We start from the raw sequence: 21,027 nt of genomic DNA, 5'->3' as shown, positions 1-21,027 counted from the left end.
AGTATCTGAGGCTGGATTTGAACTCAGGAAGATGAGTTTTCCTGACTCCAGGGCTGGCACTCTATCCACTGTCCTTGGAGTCAGAAAGACCTAAGCTCAAATCCAACCTGAGCTACTTACTAGCTGCGTGACTCTGGGCAAGTCATTTAACTTCTGTTTGCCTCAGTTTCCTCATCTGTAAAATGGGGATAATAATAGCACCTTCCTCCCAGAGTTATTTTGAGGATCCAGTGAGATATTTGGTACAGAATAGGCACCATATAAATGGCAGCTATTATTATTATTATCATCCTCAACAACACTGTTGGCCACCCCACCCCTCAATGCATTCTGGTGTCACTGCCCTCTTGGTTATTCTCCTATCTGGCCACTCCTCAAGTCACCTGCATTCATTCAGCATCCAGATGTCACCACAACTGTGAGTCTATCCCAGACTTCGGTCTTGGGCCCTCTTCTTTCCCCTCTGAATTCTCTCTGTGATCCAGTCAGCTACCAGAGGATCCATTAGCCTGTCTAAGACCTTGCTCTCTGGTTGTGGTCCCTCTCCTGAACTCCAGCCTCACACGACCATTTGTTGGATATTTCAGACAGGGTGCTCCATAGACATCCTACACTCAATATGTCCCAAATAGAAGCCAATGTATTTTTTTCCCAAAACTATTTTGAAGCCATCCTCCCAGTCACTCTGGGTTCACAGTCATTCGGAAGCTCTTAACTCTTCTATCCCTCACCTACCACCCCCATTTAGTTGCTAAGTTTTATCAATTCTCCCTCCATACCTCTCATATCCCCTTCCTTCCCCTCACAAGGCTACCACCCTAACTCATGCTCTCCTCCCCTTTCACCTGGAATATTTCCACAATTATATGATTGGTCTCCCTGCATCTAGTCTTTCCCCTGGTCAGATCCACCCATTAGATTGCAAGCTCCTTGAAGGCAGGGACTATCTTTGGCCTATTTTTGTATCTCTAGCACTTAGCATGGGTGCTGCCCTCCTCTAGAAGGACCAGTGGCTCCCTACTGCCTCCAGCATCAAATAAAACTGGCTCTTCCTTCTCCCCAGTTTGGCACTAAAAGAAATCTTGCTCCAGCCAACCTCCCCAGCTGTCTTATTACATTATCATACATCACTCTGCTTCACAGACTCTGGGTTCAAACTAAACTGCCCTCCATGCATTTCCTCACATAGGACACTCACTCCATCTTCTTTCTCTGCCAAGTCTACAATGAATGTACTTCCTCCCCAACTCTGCCTCCCAGACTCCCTGGCTTCACCTCTACTCCTACAAGAGGCTTTTTCCAGATTCCCACCCCCATCAGTGACTAGCTCCCCATCCCAAAAATGACTTTGTCTTTACTTATGTGCCTTCCCTCATTAAGCATCAAACTCCTCGAGGGCAGGACATTTACATATCTACCCAAAGATTGGGAAGGTCTTTACATTCACAATATCTCATTTGAGCTTCACAACACCCATTATTATACCCATCTTCCACTGAAGGAAATTGAGACTCAGAGAGGTTAATTAGCGTGTTCATGAAAAGTAATGCTAGTAAAAATAATCTAGTTAACATCTGTATGGGCAGTGGGGTGGCACAATGGATTTACTGCCTCAGACACTATCTGTGTGACCTTGGGCAAGTCACTTAACCTAGTTTGCCTCAGTTTATTACTCTGTAAAATGAGCTAGAAAAGGAAATGGAAAACCACTCCAGTATCTTTGCCAAGAAAACCCCAAATGTTGGACACAAATGAAACAATTCAACAACAGCAAATGTCTGTATGGCACCTTACAGTTTACAAAGCACCTTACGTAGGTATTGGGTCATCCCAACCATCTTGGGAGACAAGTGCTCTTATCCTCATTTTACAGATGAAGAAGCTGAGGCTGGGAGAACTTCAGTGACTGGCCCAGGGTTTAGGAAGTGGTAAGCTTCAGGCTAGTGAATGTTGGAGGCAAGATTGGAACAGGTCTCCCTGATTCCAAATCCAGAGTTCTCTACATTACTTTACCTAGCTTCTTCTGTAAATGTCAATGATGGGATTTTGAATCTGGGTCTTCTCAACTCCAAGTATGGCACTACACCCTGCTGTCTGGGTATAGTCTGTGTGTGTGTATACACACATATACACATATGCATACATATATACGTGTGTATACATCATATACACACATATTTTATATAGAAACCCTAAGTATATATACACAGACATGTAGGACACATGTTTATGGACAACTATATGTACATGCATATATACCATGAATATGTGTGCATATACCTACATGAATATACACATGTGCATGTATATATAAGACATATACCCATAACACATGCACATATACACACATGCTTACAGGGTGTCTTAGGCTTTAATAGTTTAAAACTGCAAGAAGACTTTGAGACATTGTAAGTGTGTGTGTGTGTGTGTGTGTGTGTGAGAGAGAGAGATAACACCGAATAGCTTAAATCAAGGCCCTAGCCAACGGAAATGAGGCCAGTAAATAACATAACAACAAATGGAAGGTGTAAACAATCAAGTATTTTGACAAACATTTATTAAGCACCTACCACATGCAAGGTCCCTTTAAAATAAAACCTGGTCCTTGCCCTCTAGGGCCTTACGGTATGGGGAGTAAGTACTAAGGCAGGGAGAGGAAAGGGGAGATCAGAGGAGTCACCAAGGAAGTGGGCCCTGAAGCCTGGAGCAGGCTGCAGGCAAGGAGAGAGGGAGGACATTACTCACTGCCCTGTATCCACCACGTGCCTGCTCGTGAGGAAATCATCCCAAGGAGCAGGAAGGAAGGAAGGGAGGGAAGGAAGGAAGAGTACGTAAAGGTGAACTCCAGGTGACCCTGCCTGGCCTCTTCCCTTCCCTCTCCAAAGGCCAGAGCCCAAAATGCTGGACAGAGACCCGGCAACAACCAAGACCCATTCTTAAGAAAACCTGCAGAGGCCCCATGCCGGGAGGTGGTGGGTGCTAGGATGCAAACAGCCTGCCCAGAACCAAAAGGCCTAGGCTTAAGTCCTTCCCCGGACTCTTGGTAACCATGTGACACCAGGCAAGTCACTGAATCTCTCGCCATTCCAGGCAACTTTCTAAGACTCAGGTGTAGACTTGCATTGTCAGAGGGAGTTTCTTCAACGGAGGAGTTCCCTACACCAAGACGCCCCCCACCACAAGTTTTAAACAATATATGTGTGTGTGTGTGTGTGTGTGTGTGTGTGTGTGTGTGTGTGTGTGCATACATACCCATAAATTCTGTCCCCAAAAGTTTTAGTGTGAGGGGCAGCTAGATGGCAAAATGGATAGAGCACCAGCCCTGGAGTCAGGAGGACCTGAGTTCAAATCCAGCCTCAGACACATAATACTAGCTGCGTGACCCTGGGCAAGTCACTTACCCCAATTGCCTCTCCAAATGAAAAAAAAAGAGTCTTAGTGTGGTTTAAGCTTGCCCACTCTAGTTTTCAAGGTCCATTTCCTCTAGGAGGACTTCCTTGGTGACTCCTCTGATCTTCCATTTTCTCTACCTCCCTTAGTACTTACCAAGACCATAAGGCCCTAGAGGGCAGGGACCACGTTTTATTTTAATAAGACCTTGTGTGTGGTAGATGCTTAATATATGTTTGTTGAGATAACTGATGGCATACACCATCCATTCGGTGCTGTTATTTAGTGGCCTAACTTCCATTGACCAGGTCCTCACAATTTAAGTTTACACTTTATAGAAATAAATATACACATACACACATATGTGTATATATGCATGTATATGTGTGTGTATGTATATATCACAAAAAGTTAGAGCTGGAAAAAGAACCAGAATCTCAAATCCAAGGCCCTTCCCACTGCAGACCACAAATTCAGACTCATAGAATGGGTCCAGTCCATCAACAGGTATTTGTAAAATGCCTATTACCTGAGCTCAGTGCTCAGGACACAGACACAATCAAAGAAGCATTCCCCACCGGCAAGAAGGCTACATTCCAACCAGCAGCTGGATAAAGCAGACCTGGGGGCTTGCCCAAAGTCACAGAGGTAATGGGGTTAGGAGGTGGGGGGATGGATGGGACACTGGGTCTCTATACTCCCAATCAAGGATTCTTCCTACTGCATCAACAATTGCTTAAAATTCCATTTTTCATATTACTTTTCAGGAAAAACAATCCATTAATAAGCATTTATTAAGCACTTACTGTGTGCCAAGCACTTTACTAGGCACTGGGGATAAAAAAAAAAAACAAAAAATGAAACTGTCCCTGTCCTTAAGGAGCTTACAATTTACCTGGAGGGTCCTTCTGCATCAATAGAACTCTATACACTGCTATACACAACTGTAATCCCAAGAGCCATCTTTCTCTATCCCCCCCAATCCAGTTCCTGCTTCCTAGCTTACTCACCTAGGCAAGATGGCTCCCGCCCAGGTTTTTAAAGCCCCTCTGCAGGGCTCCTGGCCTAGCAAGATGGAGGACAGATATTCTTTACCTGAAGGTCTGTGAACATGCTTTTTTAAAAATTTTGTAACTGTATAACTGGTTTCATTGATAGTCCTATGTATTTTCTTTTATCCATTTAGAAACATAATTCTCTCCGGAAATATGTTTAATGATTGTACATGTACAGCCTATATCAGATTGCTTACTATTTTGGAGAGGGGGGAAGGGAGGGAGGGAGAAAAAAAATCTGGAACTCAAAATCTTATAAAAGTGAATACTGAAAACTAAAAAAAAATAAAAAAAACAATTCTCAGAAAAAAAGATAAATACACTTCATCAGATTGATTCACAATACACAAAAAAAGGGTTAATAACCTCTGCTGGAGATCTCAGCGAGTAAGGTCAGGGAACGCTGGGAGAAGGCCATTTACCGAAACCCAAACCCTTGGGTGGAAACTCTGCATTTCACAAAGTGGAGGCCAAGTTTTCTCCCCAGACTACAGAGCACCAGGGGTCACTGAACTCTGAATGGCATCAGTCCCCTGCTAGGGGTCAGAAGGAGTGCACATCTGGGCACAGCTGCTCTGAGGCCGAGGCAGAAAAGGATGGCAAAGAGGAGGAGGGTATTCAGACCGGGCAGTGCCTGTCAGCCCCTCCCACACACAAAATCTAGCCCAGGCTGATTGCCTGGAAACCTCTGCGCCCTGGAAAGGGGTGAGGGGAGATGAGGGTGGGGGGAGATGGAGAGGAGAGAGCAGCGCAGGCAGAAGCCAGCTGAACCTCTGTCCCTGACCCTAGAAGAGTCACAAAGCTTCAGTTAGTGGAATAAACAAAAGAAACAATAGGGGGTGTGGAGGGCCCCCAGGGATGGCCAGTGGCCAAGTGTCCCACACCAGCCCTGCAGGAGGGATGACATAGTAGAGCTACATGGACCTTGAAGTCCCTGTGCTTGCAGACCCCAGCACAGATAAAACTTCCGACCACTTCGTCTCCAGCCTAAAGGCAAGCTGAGATCTGGGAATGAGAATTGTAGCAGCCTCTAGAACCCTGCTGTAGGGAAAAGGGGGGGGGGATGCTGGGAATACTGCCAGGGAGAGACCGTGATAATGATGAGCTCAATCCACCAACAAGCATTTACTTGTATTAAGCCTTCAGTCTTTACTACCTGCTAGGCACTTTGCTAAGGAAAAAAAACGTCCCTTGCCCTCAAAGAACTTAGAGTCTAGTGGGAAAATCAACACCTCCCAACACACAGAGTAGACAGAAAATGACCTCAGAAGGGATGGCTTTGGTTATATGGACCCTCCAGGGCAAAGGTCACCGAGCAGACCCACTCCGCAGAAACTGAGAGCAGCAAAGTGGGGAAAGGGCTATGGCTCAGTAGGAGGAAAAAGCACGATGGGTAGAGGGTAGAGGAAAGTCAGCTTTCCCAGGTTACACCCATGTACATAAAGGTCAAGCCCATCCACTCTTTCACAGAGTCAAGGGGAAGCCCCTCACTTTCTCACACTGGCAAACACACTCATACTTCCTTGGGCACTCCTGATCTCCCAGCCCCACAAAGACCTTGGCTCCCATTCAGCCCAAGGAGAGGCCTCCCCGTGGGCCAGGGGGTGGGGTGGGCAGGGACAGGGAAGAAACAACCCAGGGGAGAGGCCGTGTCCTCTTGTGGCCACATCCTGACAAAAGACAGGATGTACTGACAAAGCTGTCCACCGCCTAAATTCTCTTCACCACCCAGGTCCACTCTACTGCCCTGCCCCCAGCATATGGCTGATCCCAAACCCCACCCCCATCCAGATCCGAGGCGCTTGGAATGGTCCTTCAGGAGTCACTAGATCTTGGGCCCTAGGGGCCCAGATGGTGTGGCATGTTGTGAATGACGGTCAGTTTCTTCCCTGAATTCCCCAGTCCAGCAGCCCCTGGTAGTTAGGAGCTGAGATTAGACCTAGAGGAGGTCCAGGGTGGGGAGTAGATAAGGAAGCAGCGGCAGACCCAGGAGCGGTGCCGCCCTCCTTCCCCTACCTGGTCTTTGCAGCCCCCTGCGTCCCTAGGCTGAGGAAGTAGAGGCGAGCACAGCCCTGGACTGAGCTTTCCCGAGACTCCGTGGCCCGTCCCCATGGCAAGGACAGGGAAGCCAGCGTCTACGCCGGCGGCGGCGGCTGCGGCTGCGGACAATGCTGCTGCCCCCGCTTCCTGCCATTGTACTGCACGCTCCCGCCCCCAGCCCCGGCCAGGCCCCCTGGGGTCACCCGCTCTGCCTTTGAACTCGGCCCAACCCCGGGAGACCTGGCTCCCTCACTGCCAGGGATGGGGCCCTTCTCCGAGGGGAGAAGCTGGAGAGACAGGGATAGAGGGGGGCAAGCAAGGGCAGTGCTGGGGGTAGGAGAAAAAGACAAAGAAAGGCCAGGGATAAAGGGGGAGGGACCGGCATAAGAGACAGGAGGGTTTTCAGGGTCCCAGCCAGGGCAGGGAGGGAATTCCCTAGGTCCAAAATTGGGCTTTCCCCAGGGTCTAAGGCTGGGGCACCTCACTCTCCAGGCTCCCTCGCCTCCCGAAACAGGTTAAAGGTATGTCCCACGGCTTCACCGTCCGCCAGGGGGCACCGGGTGCCCAGGTGGGTCTCACAGCCATCCCTACCTCCTCATCTATACTAAGAAAGCCGATGGGAGAGATGTTTGCTATGGGGAAGCCAGATGGAACAGCAGGAGAGTCAGGGGTCTCAGCAGCACCCCTCCTCCAAATCAGTTAAGTCTTCCGCCCCCAAGCTCCTAAGCCTTTAATTCTAGGTCTGGGAACTATGAGGCCAGGTCCTGACCCAGGGCATCTTTCCCCATCCAGTGTCTACAGGCCTGCCGGAAAAGGAGCCACGGGTCCCTCCCACCGCAGAACAGCTGCCCTAGCTTTGACCTCAGATCTCAATGCGCCTCCTCCACCCAGACACTGGTTCAGGGCGACCAGGGGCCTGGATGATATCGGGGATGCGCCCTAGGATCTGGACCCAGCGCCAGAACAGCAACTACCACTACAAATACTTCCTCCCTAGCCCAGTGGCAGGACTGACTAATGTATCCCCTGACGCCGAGGGTGATGAGCCCCTTTGAAGATAAGATGTGAGGGAGGCTTATGAGCGACCAGGGCCTCCCAGCGTCTGCCTTGCGCTTTTTGTCATTCCCTGTACTGGGTTGGGGAGGGAGGGAACAGGAGAAGGGGATCAGGAAGGGCCGCGCCGGCCCCTGGGCAGTGAGTAACTCCTCCTCCCCCAACTTAAGGGAAGGGGGCGGGTTGGCGGAAAATCCCCGGCCCCGGAGTGACCAGAGAACTGCGGAGTGACGCCCCGATTTCTGCCTGGGGAATCCTAGCCCATCTCCTTGCTCTTCCCAGGGGACAGCATGCTTTCTGCAACCTGGTGGACAAACAGAAGGAGCCCACAACCCCGGACCTGCCTGGGGAAAGGGGATCTGACTCCAGGGCACAGACAGTGCGGCCCGCGGCCCGCCCTCTTCCTGCCCAGACTGCCTGCAGGGGTCGGGGTGAGGGAAGAACTGAGGCCTGGCAAGCCTGGGCCCGTCCAGGCTAGTCCTGGAAGCAAGAGGTGCGAAGCCAGAGCCTCGGGTCTCCCGTCGGATTAGGAGGGAAGCGGCCGGCGTCTCCCGTCGGACTAGGAGGGAAGCGGCCGGCTCTACGCGCTGGAGGAGGGGGGAGATGATGGAGACATTCCTGGGCATCAGCTCCTCTACCCCTTTACATCCTCCAGTTCATACTGGTGACTGCAGGGGTGGGAAAAGAGGTCCCTGGGGCCCGAGGTCTAGCGGAGGGGGAAGCACAGCCCCGCCTCCAGGGCCTGAAGTGGAGGAAGGGGTGCCTCATTGTTTGCGTGCGCTCAGCTGGGAATTCGAGCCCCAGCGGGAGTCATATCCTCCCTCACCTCCAGCCTCTCTGAGTCACAGCCCTCCACCACTGCTTCTGCTCCGAAGGGGGAGGTGAGGAGGAAGGACTGCACCCGCCTAACTCCCGACCTGGGGGCACGTGGGCCTCGCAGTGCTCACAGCCAGCTGGGGAATGGGGCTCCCCCCAACACGCACCGCCCAGGGGCACTCAGGAGACCTAGCCAGGGCGCCAGAGACTGGGAGCCTGGGGCTCCAGGGTTCTGCCTCCTTTGATCTCCATCTTCTCCTGTGCCTGAGGATAACGTTACCCAGACCCGGCTTGCCCCTCCCCCTCTTCCTGAGAGAACTGGGGCACTAATTAGCTAATGAACCTGGGCTGGGCTTGTCTGTGCCCACACTGTGGCTGGAGCCCAGCAGACAAGATGCCAGGGGGTCTGAGTAGACCACTGTTGGTGTAAGGGTGATCTGGGGGGAAGGGAGGAGTCTCCCCGGGATATCAGGACTCAGGCCTCAGCTCCCTACTCATGAGTCAGGGCCAACTTGTTGGAACTGATACCTAGAAACCAGATCTCTCTAGATGAATAATGAAATCTCCAGGAAAGGAGCACCCTGCCTTCCCAGGCCCCCCCCCCAATTCCCTATGCTTTTGGGCTTCCACACTACAGGTAGAGATTGAAGACAGTGACTCAGGACTCTTGTACACCTTCCCCCCTACCCTCCAGCCTTTGTCCTCCATAGCCCAAAGATCCCTGGGGAAAAGGCCCAGAGTTTAAAAGTGTTAGTGGAGGGCATGAAAAGGCTTCTGTGCCAGAGTCAACCTCCTGGAGACTTCCCATCCTCAGTATGGATGGGGAAAACAGGTACAGAGAAGGTTGGATCTGATTCTGAAGGACTGATTTCCCCTGGGTAGGGCATAGTAAAGAAAGGAACAAACATTAAGCATCTACCATGTGCCAAACACTTTGCTAAGTACAACCCTGGAAAGTGGGTGCTGTTATTATCCCTACTTTACAGGTTGTGGAAACTGAGGCAGACAGGGTAAGTGCCTTGGTCAGGGGTCACAGAGCTGGTAAGTGTCCTAGGCAAGATTTGAACTCAGGTCTTCCTGACTCCCGGGACCAGTGCTCTATCCACTTACTTAGCTGCATAGTATCCAGGGGTCTTAGGTAAGAACAAAAAATCGCAAAATCTTTGAGTGGCATCAAGGCCATTACCTATTTGAGCAGGAATCAGTTGCCTTGAATACACATAATAGGTGCTTAATAAATATTTGTTGACTTGGCCAGAGGATACAGTAGAAAGAGCATCAGCTATTGAGTCAGTGGACCTGGATTCAAATCCTACCTCTGTCACTGTTTACCTTATGTAACTTTGGGCAGGTCTCTTTATGATGAGGAGGTTAAACCAGATGGCCTTTGAGAGCCCTTTCAGCCAGCCTGACCTTCCCTTCCCCCAAGGACAGCTCGGTCCATTTTTGGACCCAGGTGGTTCTCAGAATTAGCCAATCAGCAAGTATTTAATAAGGGCTTTCGATGTGCCAGCCGTTAGATACTAGTGATACAAAGAAAAAGCAAAAAATATTCCCTGCCCTACCTTCTAATAAAAGTCCTAAGACTATCAGCTCTGTCTACCCTATGCTTTCTCCAGTTCCCTCCACAGTCAGAAACAGCCCTGATCAGTCCCTCTGAGCCCCAGAATAAGTCACTTGCTAATTCTCATCTCCCTTTCCTTTAACCTAAAAGCCAGAGACTCATCTAGATTGGATTAGGCCTTAGAAATGTAATGTAACATACATTAAACACTAGGTACCAGCCTCCTTGTTTTGCTGTTTGGTCATTTCCAACTCTTTGTGACCCCATTTGGAGTTTCCTTGGCAAAGACAGAGGAGTGGTTTGCCATTTCCTTCTCCAGCCCATTTTACAGATGAGGAAATTGAGGCCAGAGAGAGGGAGTGACTGGATTGGTCCTCTGACCCTCCTAGGAGGTAAGAAATGCAATCTCTAGTTCAGAAACAGGAGGCAGGGCTGGCTGGAACATAAGAATATATGAAAGGCACTACTAACATGAAATCTGTCTGGAAACCTAGGTTGGATCCAGGTTCTAGCCTTTCAAATGCCAGGCTGATCATTTAACCTTAGAGGCAATGGGGAGCCACTGGAGACTTTGAGAAGAGTGACACTGTCACACTGGTGTGCCCTAGGAAGATCATTTTGACAGCTGTCTGGAGGATGGATTGGAGAACAGAAGGGCAATATTTGAGGCCAGAAAATCATACCAGGAGCTAGTACAGACAAGGGATGATGAGGTGGGGGCTGTCTAAGTGGAAAGAAGATGTATACAAGAGATGTTGTCAAGAGAGAATTGACAAGACAGCAACTGATTAGATGTGGGGGGTGAGGGAGAGGAGTCAGGAATGGCTCATCAGTTGCAAACCTGGGCCACTGCAAAAATGGTGGCATCCTCAACAGAAATAGGTCTCATCCTGATCTCTTTTCCAAGATGCAGACACACACCAAGGTACAATGACATAGTGGGAAAAGTCTTGGCTCTTAAGGCAAAGGTCCTAGCTTCAAATCCCAGTTCTACCATTTATAAACTTGATTTTGGGCAAGCCATATCCATCAGTGTGCTGATAAATATTTAACAACCAGTTCTCCTAAAAGCATGACACATTCCAGGCTTAATACTATATTATTAGGGGGCAGCTAGGTGGCACAGTGGATAGAGCACTGGCCCTGGATTCAGGAAGACCTGAGTTCAAATCTGGCCTCAGACACATAACACTAACTAGCTGTGTGACCCTGGGCAAGTCACTTAACCCCAATTGCCTAAAAAAAAATAAAAATACTACATTATTAAACAATAAATCTAGCTCTGATTTGTAGCCTTTGCCAAGGTGTAAAGGTTCATACAGAAAATGTAACAATCTACTAGCCAGTTGGAACAAGTTCCAGCACACCCCTGACACATCTCTCTCTGGGTCTCAGTATCCTCCTAAGTAAAGATGGCCTCTGAGGTCCCTTCTAGGCCTAGACAGACCTATGTTCCTATAACTCAACTCCTAGTCTATGTAAGTCTAGCTCCAATGCAGCCTGGCTGTTGTCTCCATCACATGCCAGGTTGCAAAAAGAACTTGGAGACTTTATTCCTGGAGATCTTCTGTCCAGTTCAGTGACTCAAGACCTAGCAGGGCTGAGAGAGAAGCTATCCCACTCACAGCCAGAGGTAGGCATACCTCTGGTCTCTTTAGGATGTAATGTCCCCAGAGAAACCACTACACAGGGCCCTGCCTGCTGAATGCTCCCTTCTGCCTGGGTACCCTCTACATGCCACGTGCACAAGGCTCTGGTCCTCCTGGGCTGTTGATAAAGGATGTAGGCAGAAACTTTGCTCCCAAACCTTGTGTAGAGTTGTGTAGGGAGGGAGAAAAAGGACACCACCTAGTGGCCAAGAAAAGAACCCTCAAGCTAAATACACCTCAGCAAAAGTCTGAAACGTGTCCTGGAGTCAGGAAGATCTGGATTCAAATCCAACCTCAGAGACTTACTAGCTGTGTGACTAGCATGTCACTTAACCCTGTTTGCCTCAGTTTTCTCATCTGTAAAATGAGCTGGAGGAGGAAATGGCAAACCACTCCAGTATCTCTGCCAAGAAAACCCAAAAGGGGTCACTGAGAGTCAGACATGACTGAAAAATGACCAAACAACCACTTCCCCTACCTCACCAAGGGGCTGGCGAGGGACTCAGCACATCCTGGACCCATTAATGCTCCTCAAACTGCCTTTATTAAGTTCCACGTCTGTTTCTTCAGATAGAATGTAAGCTTCTCCAGGGTAAGAAAAGGTTGGGTTTGTTGGGGGGGGGGGGTTTCATTCTTATCTCTGTATGCCCATCACCTAGCACAACAGAGAGGTTTAAAAGAAGTTAAGTCCATGATGGCAAGGACCATTCCATTTCTGTCTCTGTATCCTGGTGCTTAGCACAGAGTCTGGTACAGAGCACACAGATAAATGCTGGAGGGCCATCCCTTGGATTTTTTCAACTCTAATCATTCCAGTCCAGCCCTGGAGGTGGAAGGGGAGGAAGAGGGGAACAGAAAGAGAATGGATTTGCTTTTGAGCAGTCTGGGTGTGTACTCCAGCTTTTCTCCTCACTACCCCCTGAGAACTTGGGCATAGGGCTCATAATACTGGCACTAACACATGGGGAGGTTGTGAGGAAAGTGTTTTGTAAATCCTGAAGGGCTATAGAATGGGGCCATTGTTATTTCATCAAAGATCTGGGACTGGAAGGGGACTCCAAGGTTGTGTAGTCCAACTTCTGCATTCTACAGAAAAGGAAACTGAGGCACAGAGGTTAAGTAACTTGCTGAAGGCCCCATACTAAGGGAAGTAGGATTTGAATGCAGGACCTCTGGTTACAGTGAGAAAATATGATTGGATTCACTCAGTAGGATGTGCTCTGCGGTCCCTTAGGGATGGGATTGAGGCAAGAGTAAAATAGGGAATGAATCTCTTAGGAAGGAGGACATTTAGCTGGAAACCTGTGGGGAAAGCTTCATGCATTGGGAAAGCATTGGGAAAGCAGCAACCAAACAGCTGGGCAGTGGCTTCTAGTCTGAGAAGCATCAAATCCCAGCTCTGCCTCCTCCCTGTGTGATCTGGGGCGAGACATGCAATTTCTCTGTGCCTTTGTCCCCTCATTGCTAAGGAAGAAAGACAAGAAAGAAAGAAAAGAAAGAAAGAAAGAAAGAAAGAGAGAAAGAAAGAGAGAGAGAGAGAAAGAAAGAAAGAAGAAGAAGAAAGAAAGAAGAAAGAAAGAAAGAAAGAAAGAAAGAAAGAAAGAAAGAAAGGAAGAAAGGAAGGAAGGAAGGAAGGAAGGGCAGGGAAGGGCAGGGCAGGGAAGGGAAGGGAAGGGAAGGGAAGGGAAGGGAAGGGAAGGGAAGGGAAGGGAAGGGAAGGAAGAAAAGAAAAATAAAGCAAGGAAGGAAGAGAAAAGAGGAGAGAGAGTTGGTCAAGATAACCCTCAAGGGGGCAGCTAGGTGGTACAGTGGATTGAGCATCGGCCCTGGATTCAGGAGGCCCTGAGTTCAAATCCAGCCTCAGACACATGACACTTACTAGCTGTGTGACCCTGGGCAAGTCACTTCACCCCGTTGCCTAAATCCCCCTCCCCCCAAAAAAAGATAACCCTCAAGTTCCTAAATTCCTTTCTGGTTCTGAGTCAAATAATCTACCATCCCCCTCTGAGAAGAATGTAAACCCCTTAAGAACAGAGTCTACAATGTTTGTCTCTGAATCTCCAGACTGGATTATACTGGACTGCCTGCCTCCAGCCCAGGTCTCTATCATGACAGCTCACATTTATTTAAGAAAGTGACTGGCCCAGGCCTGAGCCTAAGCACAAGAACTCCTCCTTAAGTCTAATTTGAGGTTTACAACACTTCCCTTACAATAGCTCTGTGGATTAGGTAGTAAAAATAAACTGTCTCAGTTTCGCAGACTGAAATCCTCCTACCAAACTGGCAAAGCAACTGATTTCTGACAGCTAGGTGATATCATGGAGAGAATACTGGTCTTGGAGAAGGACCTGAGTTCAAATTTGACCTCACACACTTATCAGTTCTGTGACCCTGAGCTAATTATTTATGCGATCTCAACCTCAGTTTCCCCACATGTAAAATAGGGATAAAAATAGCATCTACCTCCCAGGGTTGTAGAGAGGGTCAAATGAGATAACATATGGAAAGTATCATATCGATACTAACAATTCTGGTAGGAATGGTCACAATGACAAAGCACAGGTGAAGCCAAGGCTCCCAGGGGTTGTAACTTGTGTCAGAGGTGGGACCCTCATGTTTTTCCACCCCCTCCTCACTGCTTCTCCATCACACTCCTTTTCCCATAGTGGCCACTTTCAGGTTGACCCTACATAAAACGCTTCCTCGGGCTCCCCCTACTGGTTCTGCATTGAGATTCGGGGTCCAACAACCAGAAAAACCAGACAGCAACCCTAAGCCGAGACCCCTAAAACGCTTCTTATCAGCCAAAAGAGAGGGAAGGTCCCTACGGAAAATCAGTGTCCGCGAAGCTGAAGAGCCTCAGGGAACCCAGCAGAGACATGCCCCGTTTGGAGGAAAGGAGTTTTGTGCCCACTGCCAAGAGATAAACTGATACCCAGGCCAGTGCCGGTGCGAGCGTCAATCCTTTGACTAGGCACGGCCTCGGTCCCTAACCTCAACTAGGAACCAGAGGCCCCCAGATCAGCAAAAAAAAAAGACCCCGCTGTCCCTCTACCACTCCCAGATAAAAAGTCGGCGGGGTGCAGAGGCGTTTCAGCTTTCAGCCAGTTACCTCCCACGTTCCCCTCCCGGTCTCGGGTCCTCCTCTTTTACCTGACGTCTGCTTTCCACCCCCTACTCACCCCCAGCTTCCAGCCCAAGGTTCAGGCTCAGCGATGTGTGTGATGGTGGGAGCCTCTCCCAGCCTCCCTCCTCCGTATCGGAGGGGCCAGCTGGTCGCCCTAGGCTAGGGCTGAGACTCAGCCTTGTGGCAGCCCCAGGCTTGGGAGGAGGGGAGGAGGGGGAAGAGGAGGAGCTAGGTTCCCCCCGGGGAGCCACCTCGCCGCCAGGCCAAGCCTCGTAATTACGGTAGCGCGGTTGGGATCTACCACCTGCGGGGCATGGGAGTGAAGGAGGAATGTACTACTTATTAAGGGTGCAGGGAGTGGAAAGAACAAGGCTGGGCCCGGGCTTCGCGGGGCAACAACCAGGAAAGGAAGAGGTGGGCAGGGGTACGGCTGTGATCTTCCACAGCCCACGGGGATCCCGGCGAGAAGGCTCGGGCTGCCCGCTTGGGTTCCAAAGCAGCCCCCGCCGCCCGCTCTGCAGCACTCTTCGCGTGGAGAAGCGACTAGGGATGCGGCTGTCATCTGAAGGGGTGTCCAGAGGGGAGAAACCCCCAGCTAGCTGTCGCGGGCAGGACTGAGGAGTAGCCGTCAGGCTCAGCCTCTGGGATGAAAGCTTCTAGGGCGTGACTCCTCTTCCCCGCCCTCAACCTCTAACACATAAGACACAGAGAAATGCTTTGGGGTAAGGGAACACCTGGAGAGCATGGAGAAGGAACAACCGTCCAGTAATGCCTTTCACTAAGGCTTGGAGACTACTTCTCTCCCGATCGCTGCTGGGGAGGGGGCAGGTGGGAGCCTGGACCGCAAATACAAGGTCATCCTCAGGCTGAGTACCACTGCGTAGGAGTGCTGGAGTGGCGCAGGTGGGTGGGCGCAGGACTTCGCCTCCGCCCCACTCCCCGGCAGCCTGCAGGACTCCTGGGAGCCCAGAGAAGGCCCCCGACGGTTGCGCCAGCTCGCTCCCTGGTTCACTCCCTGCCCTGCACCCGGACCCTCCAGATTTCCGCTCCCTGGCTATAAATAACTCCTTTCTAACCGCACTCTGGCCGCGCCCTGGAAATTCTCCCTGTGTGCTCCCAAACCACTCTTTGCTTTTTCTTTCTTTTGACCCTATCCCTGGCACTGAGTTGATGGGGGAAAACAGGCTCGTGACTCCAGGTTAACTCCTCGTCCTCACGAAGCACCCGGGGTGGGGGGGGGGGAGCAGCCGAAGTTTAAAATAACAATGCGTGGATGGATGGGAGCCCAGGCCCCAGATCAAGGTCCACCACCAATGGCACCCAGCCAAGTGCCGAGTCTGCCCCTCGAGCTGGCCCCCACATTTAGTGGAGAGGGAAAAGAAGATCGAGTGTGGGATTATGAGGCTGTGAGCTCCAGCGCTTACCTGGGGTTCACCCAGTCCCATACACACTCTGGGGAAAAGTCGGGGCAGAACCCTAGAGTGCCACTGGGGAGATGGGGGTCTCCTTAGGAAGCTGAAGATGCTACCTTAGGGATCCCCTCCACCCTGTATTGTCGGTCCTTACCAACTTCCATATTACAGAATGATCTCCTTCCTACTCACAAAACATCCCTCCCCTTAACCTGTGGCCAAACTGTTGGTGGAGATGGAAATGGGGTGGGGGACAGGAGCAGCGTGAGGAGTCCCAGGCCACCAAGTGCTGTGAGGCACAGGAAACTGGCCTTCTGGGGTCCCCTCTCATCCCTAAGAGGTTGGGGTACACAGCTATATAGAAATATTTCTAGCAGCACTTTTTATGGTAGCAGAGTTGGTGACAATCAGTTGGGGAAGTAGCTGAATAAATTGTAGTATGTGAATGGAATGGAATGTTATCAGGTCCCAACAATGACAAATAAGAAGAATTCTGAGAAACTTAGGAAGATTTGCATGACTTGATAGAGTACCAAGTTGAAGCAAGAGAACCATTTGCATGATGACCATGGTAATACAAAGGAAAATCGATGAGATTTAAAGACACCAGAAGTCTGATCAATGAATGAAGTGGACAGTCATGACCTCAGAGAATTCAGACCCTGAGACTAGCACTTCGGGGCAAAGAAGTGGTGGACTACAGGGGCAGAGTGAGGTATTTAGTTATCAGATCCAGCCAACCTGTTGTTTTGGTTTGCTTAATTATACTTTGTTATAAGGAAGGGTTCTTTAGGTGTGGAAATCATTGGGAAGTGATAGGTTTGCTGGGGGAGGGGGGTTCTTAAGATAACTAATATATACATGCACACACACACACACACACACACACACACACAAAAACACATACACACACACAGTGTAGAGGTGTATTTTTTTTAAAAGAGAGGTAGGAGTGCAGTTGGGTACCGGCAGAGGTTTCCCAGGTCAGCCGTGGCCTCAATCCTTAGCCTCTTATCCGACTGGGAGATAAATCTGAAATCCCTAACCATTAAGGCAATGGGATTAGGTGCAAGGCTCTCAGGTAAACTATTTGGGTCTGTGGTCTGCTGACTCCCACCACCACTCCACTAATCTTGGTGTCAGGGAAGCCTCAGATCATTGGTCTGTGATTCTATGACCCAGGAGCCCTGTCGGTCTCCTTCTCCTTCTCCCTCCACTATCTCTGTCTCTCCTGTGTTCCCCTCCCCCCCAACCCATGCCAGGCATCCCCTTCTGGCCTTACTTACAAGGACACCTGGTTTGGGGGGAGGGGGAGACCCTCTTCTTCATAGCCTCCTCAGTCTCCCACAAAGATCCCCTCCCTCTATTAACCTGTATTTACATATAGCTGGCCTGCCTATTGAACTTGAAGTGTCAGATATATAAGGGATAGGGGCTGCACCTGGGATTTCATTGACATAGGAAATTTCTGGATCAGGGAAGTCCCTCTACCAAGACAGGTCAGAACCATCTAACAGTCTAAACTAATAGTCTTAGACAGTGGCCTAAGACTTTTAAGTGACTTGTCAAGAATCACAAAGTCAGTATGTGTAAGAGGTGCGACTAGAACCTAGGTTTTTCTGGTTCTGACCACAAGTCTCTGCCCACTGTGCTACACTGTCTCTCTTGTCATGTATATATTTGTTGTTGTTCAGTCATTTTCAGTCATACCCAACTCTTCATGACCCCATTTGGGGTCTTCTTGGTAAAGTTGCTGGAGTGATTTGCCATTTCCTTCTCCAGATCACTTTACAGATGAGGAAACTGAGGCAAACAGGGTGAACTGACTTGCCTGAGGTCACACAGCTAGTAAGTGCTTGAGGCTAGATTTGAACTCAGGAAGAGGAGTCTTCCTAACTTCAGGAACTCTATCCACTGCACCACCTAGCTGTTCCTGTATTTACCTGTTTATACATATATATAATATCTCCTCTCCCCATTAGAATGCCAGCTCTTTGAGAGCAGGAACCTTGCATATTTGTCTTTGTATCTCCAGTTCTGAGCACTGTGTCCAACATGTAGTTAGTGCTTAATGAATGCTTGCTGGATTGGACAGGATTATCTCCATTTTACAGATGAGAAAACAGACTCAGAAAAGTGATTTGCCCCAGATCACACAGCTAGGAAGTATGATTATAATCTGAAATTTGAACCCAAGTACAGTAGTATTGTCCAGTGCCTCTCTAAATGCTATGGAGAGTGAAATTTTCTAGACTTTAAAACAAGAATTTCTTTAAAAGTCATATTAATATGCACGTCTCATTTCACAAAGGGCAACCAAATGTGGAAGGTCCTAAAGGTTATGCCACACGAGACCTAGGGGTGTTTAGGCTGGAGAAGGGAGGGCCCCAAAGCTTCCTTCAAGTATATGAGGGCTGTCAGGTTGAAGAAGCATTAGCTTTCTTCTGCTTGGCCCTGGAGATGAAATTAAAAGCAAATGATGCAAATTGCAAGAGGCAATTTTAGCCCTGACGTCAAGAAAACATTTCCAAATAATTAGCACTAGCAGAAGGAGAAGATGCTGTCTTGGGGGTAGTGCCCTTCACCTTCCACTGGAGGCCTGCAAGTGGAGGCTGGGTCACCATTTGTCCCCCAACCAAAGGACTTCCTTTTCCAACATAGGCTGGAGTGGATGGCCAACCCAACTTCTCTTCCAGTTTGGAGACTCTGTATTCCCCTGAATGGTATACCCTTGGCCAATGCTCTTTGTAGAAAAAAAAAAGCTTTGAACTTGGAATAAGGACGACCTTAGCTAGGTTAGAGTCTAGGATTTGGAGCCAGGAAAACCTGAATTTGAATTCCTCCTCAGATACTTACTAGCTTGTGTGACCCTGGGCAAGTCACTTACCCTCTTCCTCATCTATAAAATAGGGAGAATAAAAGCATCTATTTCCCAGGGTCATGGTGAAGCCCAAATGAAGTCACATATGTAAAGCACTATGCAACCCTTACAATGCCATAATAAATACTAGCCCTTATTATTATTGTGAGGATCAAATAAGATAATAATTGTAAAGTGCTTAATACAATACCTGACACATTGTAAGTGCTATATAAATGCTAGCTATTGTTATTATTATTAAATGAGATGATTTGTAAAGCTTTGGGCACACAGGAAGCACTATACAAATGTTAGCCACAATAGGCTCAAACCTAGGTTTATTAGCTGTGCAATCCCAAACAAGTCAGTTAATCTTTCCAAGTCTCAGTTTTTATGGTTCCCTGATCATCAGGGTGGATCAGATGACCTTCAGGATCTCTTCCAGCCCTAGATCTACAGGGTCTGTAAGTGAACTTTGCCCTGATCTCCATCCCCAGGCCTCACCTCTACTATTTCACTCCTTTCCTGTTTCTCTAGCAGATGTCGGGCACCCTATGTCACTACCTAAAATCGCTGGCATTTACACAGTGCTTAAAGGCTTACTGAGGGATTCAAGTTCCTTATCTCATTTGACACTCAAGAATAACCCAGTGAAGAAGATGCTGTTATTATCTCCACTGTGCAAATGAAGAAACTGAGGTTACATGATGCACCCAGGGTCACAGAGCTAGTAAGTATTTGACTCTGAATTCGAACCCAGTTCTTCCTGATTCCGGCCACTCCCCTGCACTGTCGAGAAAACAATGTCCAGAAATGAACTGGTCACCTTTCTCCTTCCCCTGATCCCAATATAGACTGTCATTCCCACCCCACTTCAGCCTCTGGCTATGAACCATCCTTTCCCACTATCCAGTCCCATAACCTGGACGTTATATTTGATTCCTCTCCCTTCCAAGGGTCCCACCCCATGGAGTCAGTCCCCACATCCTGCTGATTCTTTCTTCACAATGTCCCTTAGATCCACCCCTTCCTCTCTGTAGAAAAGGCCCCCACCCTAGTCCAGGCTCTCATCACCCCCAGAGGAGTGATCTCCCAGCCTGCAATGGGACCAATCTCATAGAATCATAGAATTGGAAGAAACTTTCAAAGTTCTTAAAGTCCAACTTTGCTCCCCATGTTAGAATCCCCTCTATAGAATCTCCCACATCAGAGAAGGCTGTCTGCTTGAATATTTCCAGGAACAAGGAACTTATTATTACCCATGAAGCATGTATGGGATGCTCCCACTGTGGAGACCCCCTCTATCTCCACCAGTGCCTCTATGTGCTGCCTGGGGTAAATGAAGCCTGAAAAGATTTGCCCGGGGTCACAGAGCCTATATGCTGAGACCTACACTCTATCCATGATGCCATATTGCTCTTCTGCATTTTGAGTCAATGTCTGTCTCGATGAAGAGCTGGTAAACGTTTAACTACCAGCTCCACCCCTCCTCCAGCCCCCAAAAAAGTGTGTAGAAGCAACACTTTTAAATTTAATCTTCATTATTCAAATTTTCTCCATCACCAAACCATCAATTAAACTCTGATTTGTAATACTTGCTGATTCGAAGGTGCAAAAGATCACACTAAAAATGTAATAATTGGCACACCCCTGCCTCCCTATAACTTGTACTTACTGGTTCTAATTCTGCTTTCTTGCCTCAATTTATGGCTGGTGGGGAGGGAGCGTGCCAGCAGGGGCATGGTAGGAGTACTGGAAGCCTGAGTAGCAACTGATCCCTTTTGCCTGAGGTTATGTCCCACCTGCCTCACTTAAATCCAATTCAGGAGCAAGTCGAGACATCCCCCTGTGATGTCATGAAAAGGAAGGACAATGTCAACATCCCACCCAGGCCACAAGTCTGTGTCCCCAGACTTGCTGGATGAGCCTGGGCCATGTTACACCTTCTGCCCCCAAAAACTAGGAAGGGGACTCCTCTTTGGGTTTGAGATAATGGGCCTTCCCTTCAGTCCTTTTGATCTCCTGTAAAATCCCCCAGCTAGATGCAGAATGTCAGAGGTG

General features: G+C 49.0%; 1 protein-coding gene across 7 annotated transcripts in view; it reads right to left on the bottom strand.

Annotated features, from left to right (window-relative positions):
* The window catches only part of PLEKHG5 (pleckstrin homology and RhoGEF domain containing G5), a 114,438-nt gene that overhangs the window by 29,087 nt on the left and 64,324 nt on the right, over positions 1-21,027 (bottom strand). For 2 of the 7 annotated variants that reach the window (XM_078145723.1, XM_020974974.2), the window contains exon 1: positions 6,462-6,575. The exons of 4 other annotated variants lie outside the window; for them this stretch is intronic. In XM_078145723.1, the coding sequence (XP_078001849.1) occupies positions 6,462-6,557 (96 nt within the window). In that variant the 5' untranslated portion in view covers positions 6,558-6,575. Of the gene's footprint in view, positions 1-6,461; positions 6,576-14,749; positions 14,896-21,027 lie in introns of those variants that run through there. One more of the 7 variants, XM_078145725.1, reaches the window with a different exon arrangement.

Source organism: Phascolarctos cinereus, unplaced genomic scaffold, assembly GCF_003287225.1.
Source record: "Phascolarctos cinereus isolate Bilbo 61053 unplaced genomic scaffold, phaCin_HiC Scaffold_726;HRSCAF=1367, whole genome shotgun sequence".
Taxonomy (NCBI): domain Eukaryota; kingdom Metazoa; phylum Chordata; class Mammalia; order Diprotodontia; family Phascolarctidae; genus Phascolarctos; species Phascolarctos cinereus.
Note: the sequence above shows the minus strand (reverse complement) of the source record. Positions and strands in the feature narration are given on the sequence as shown.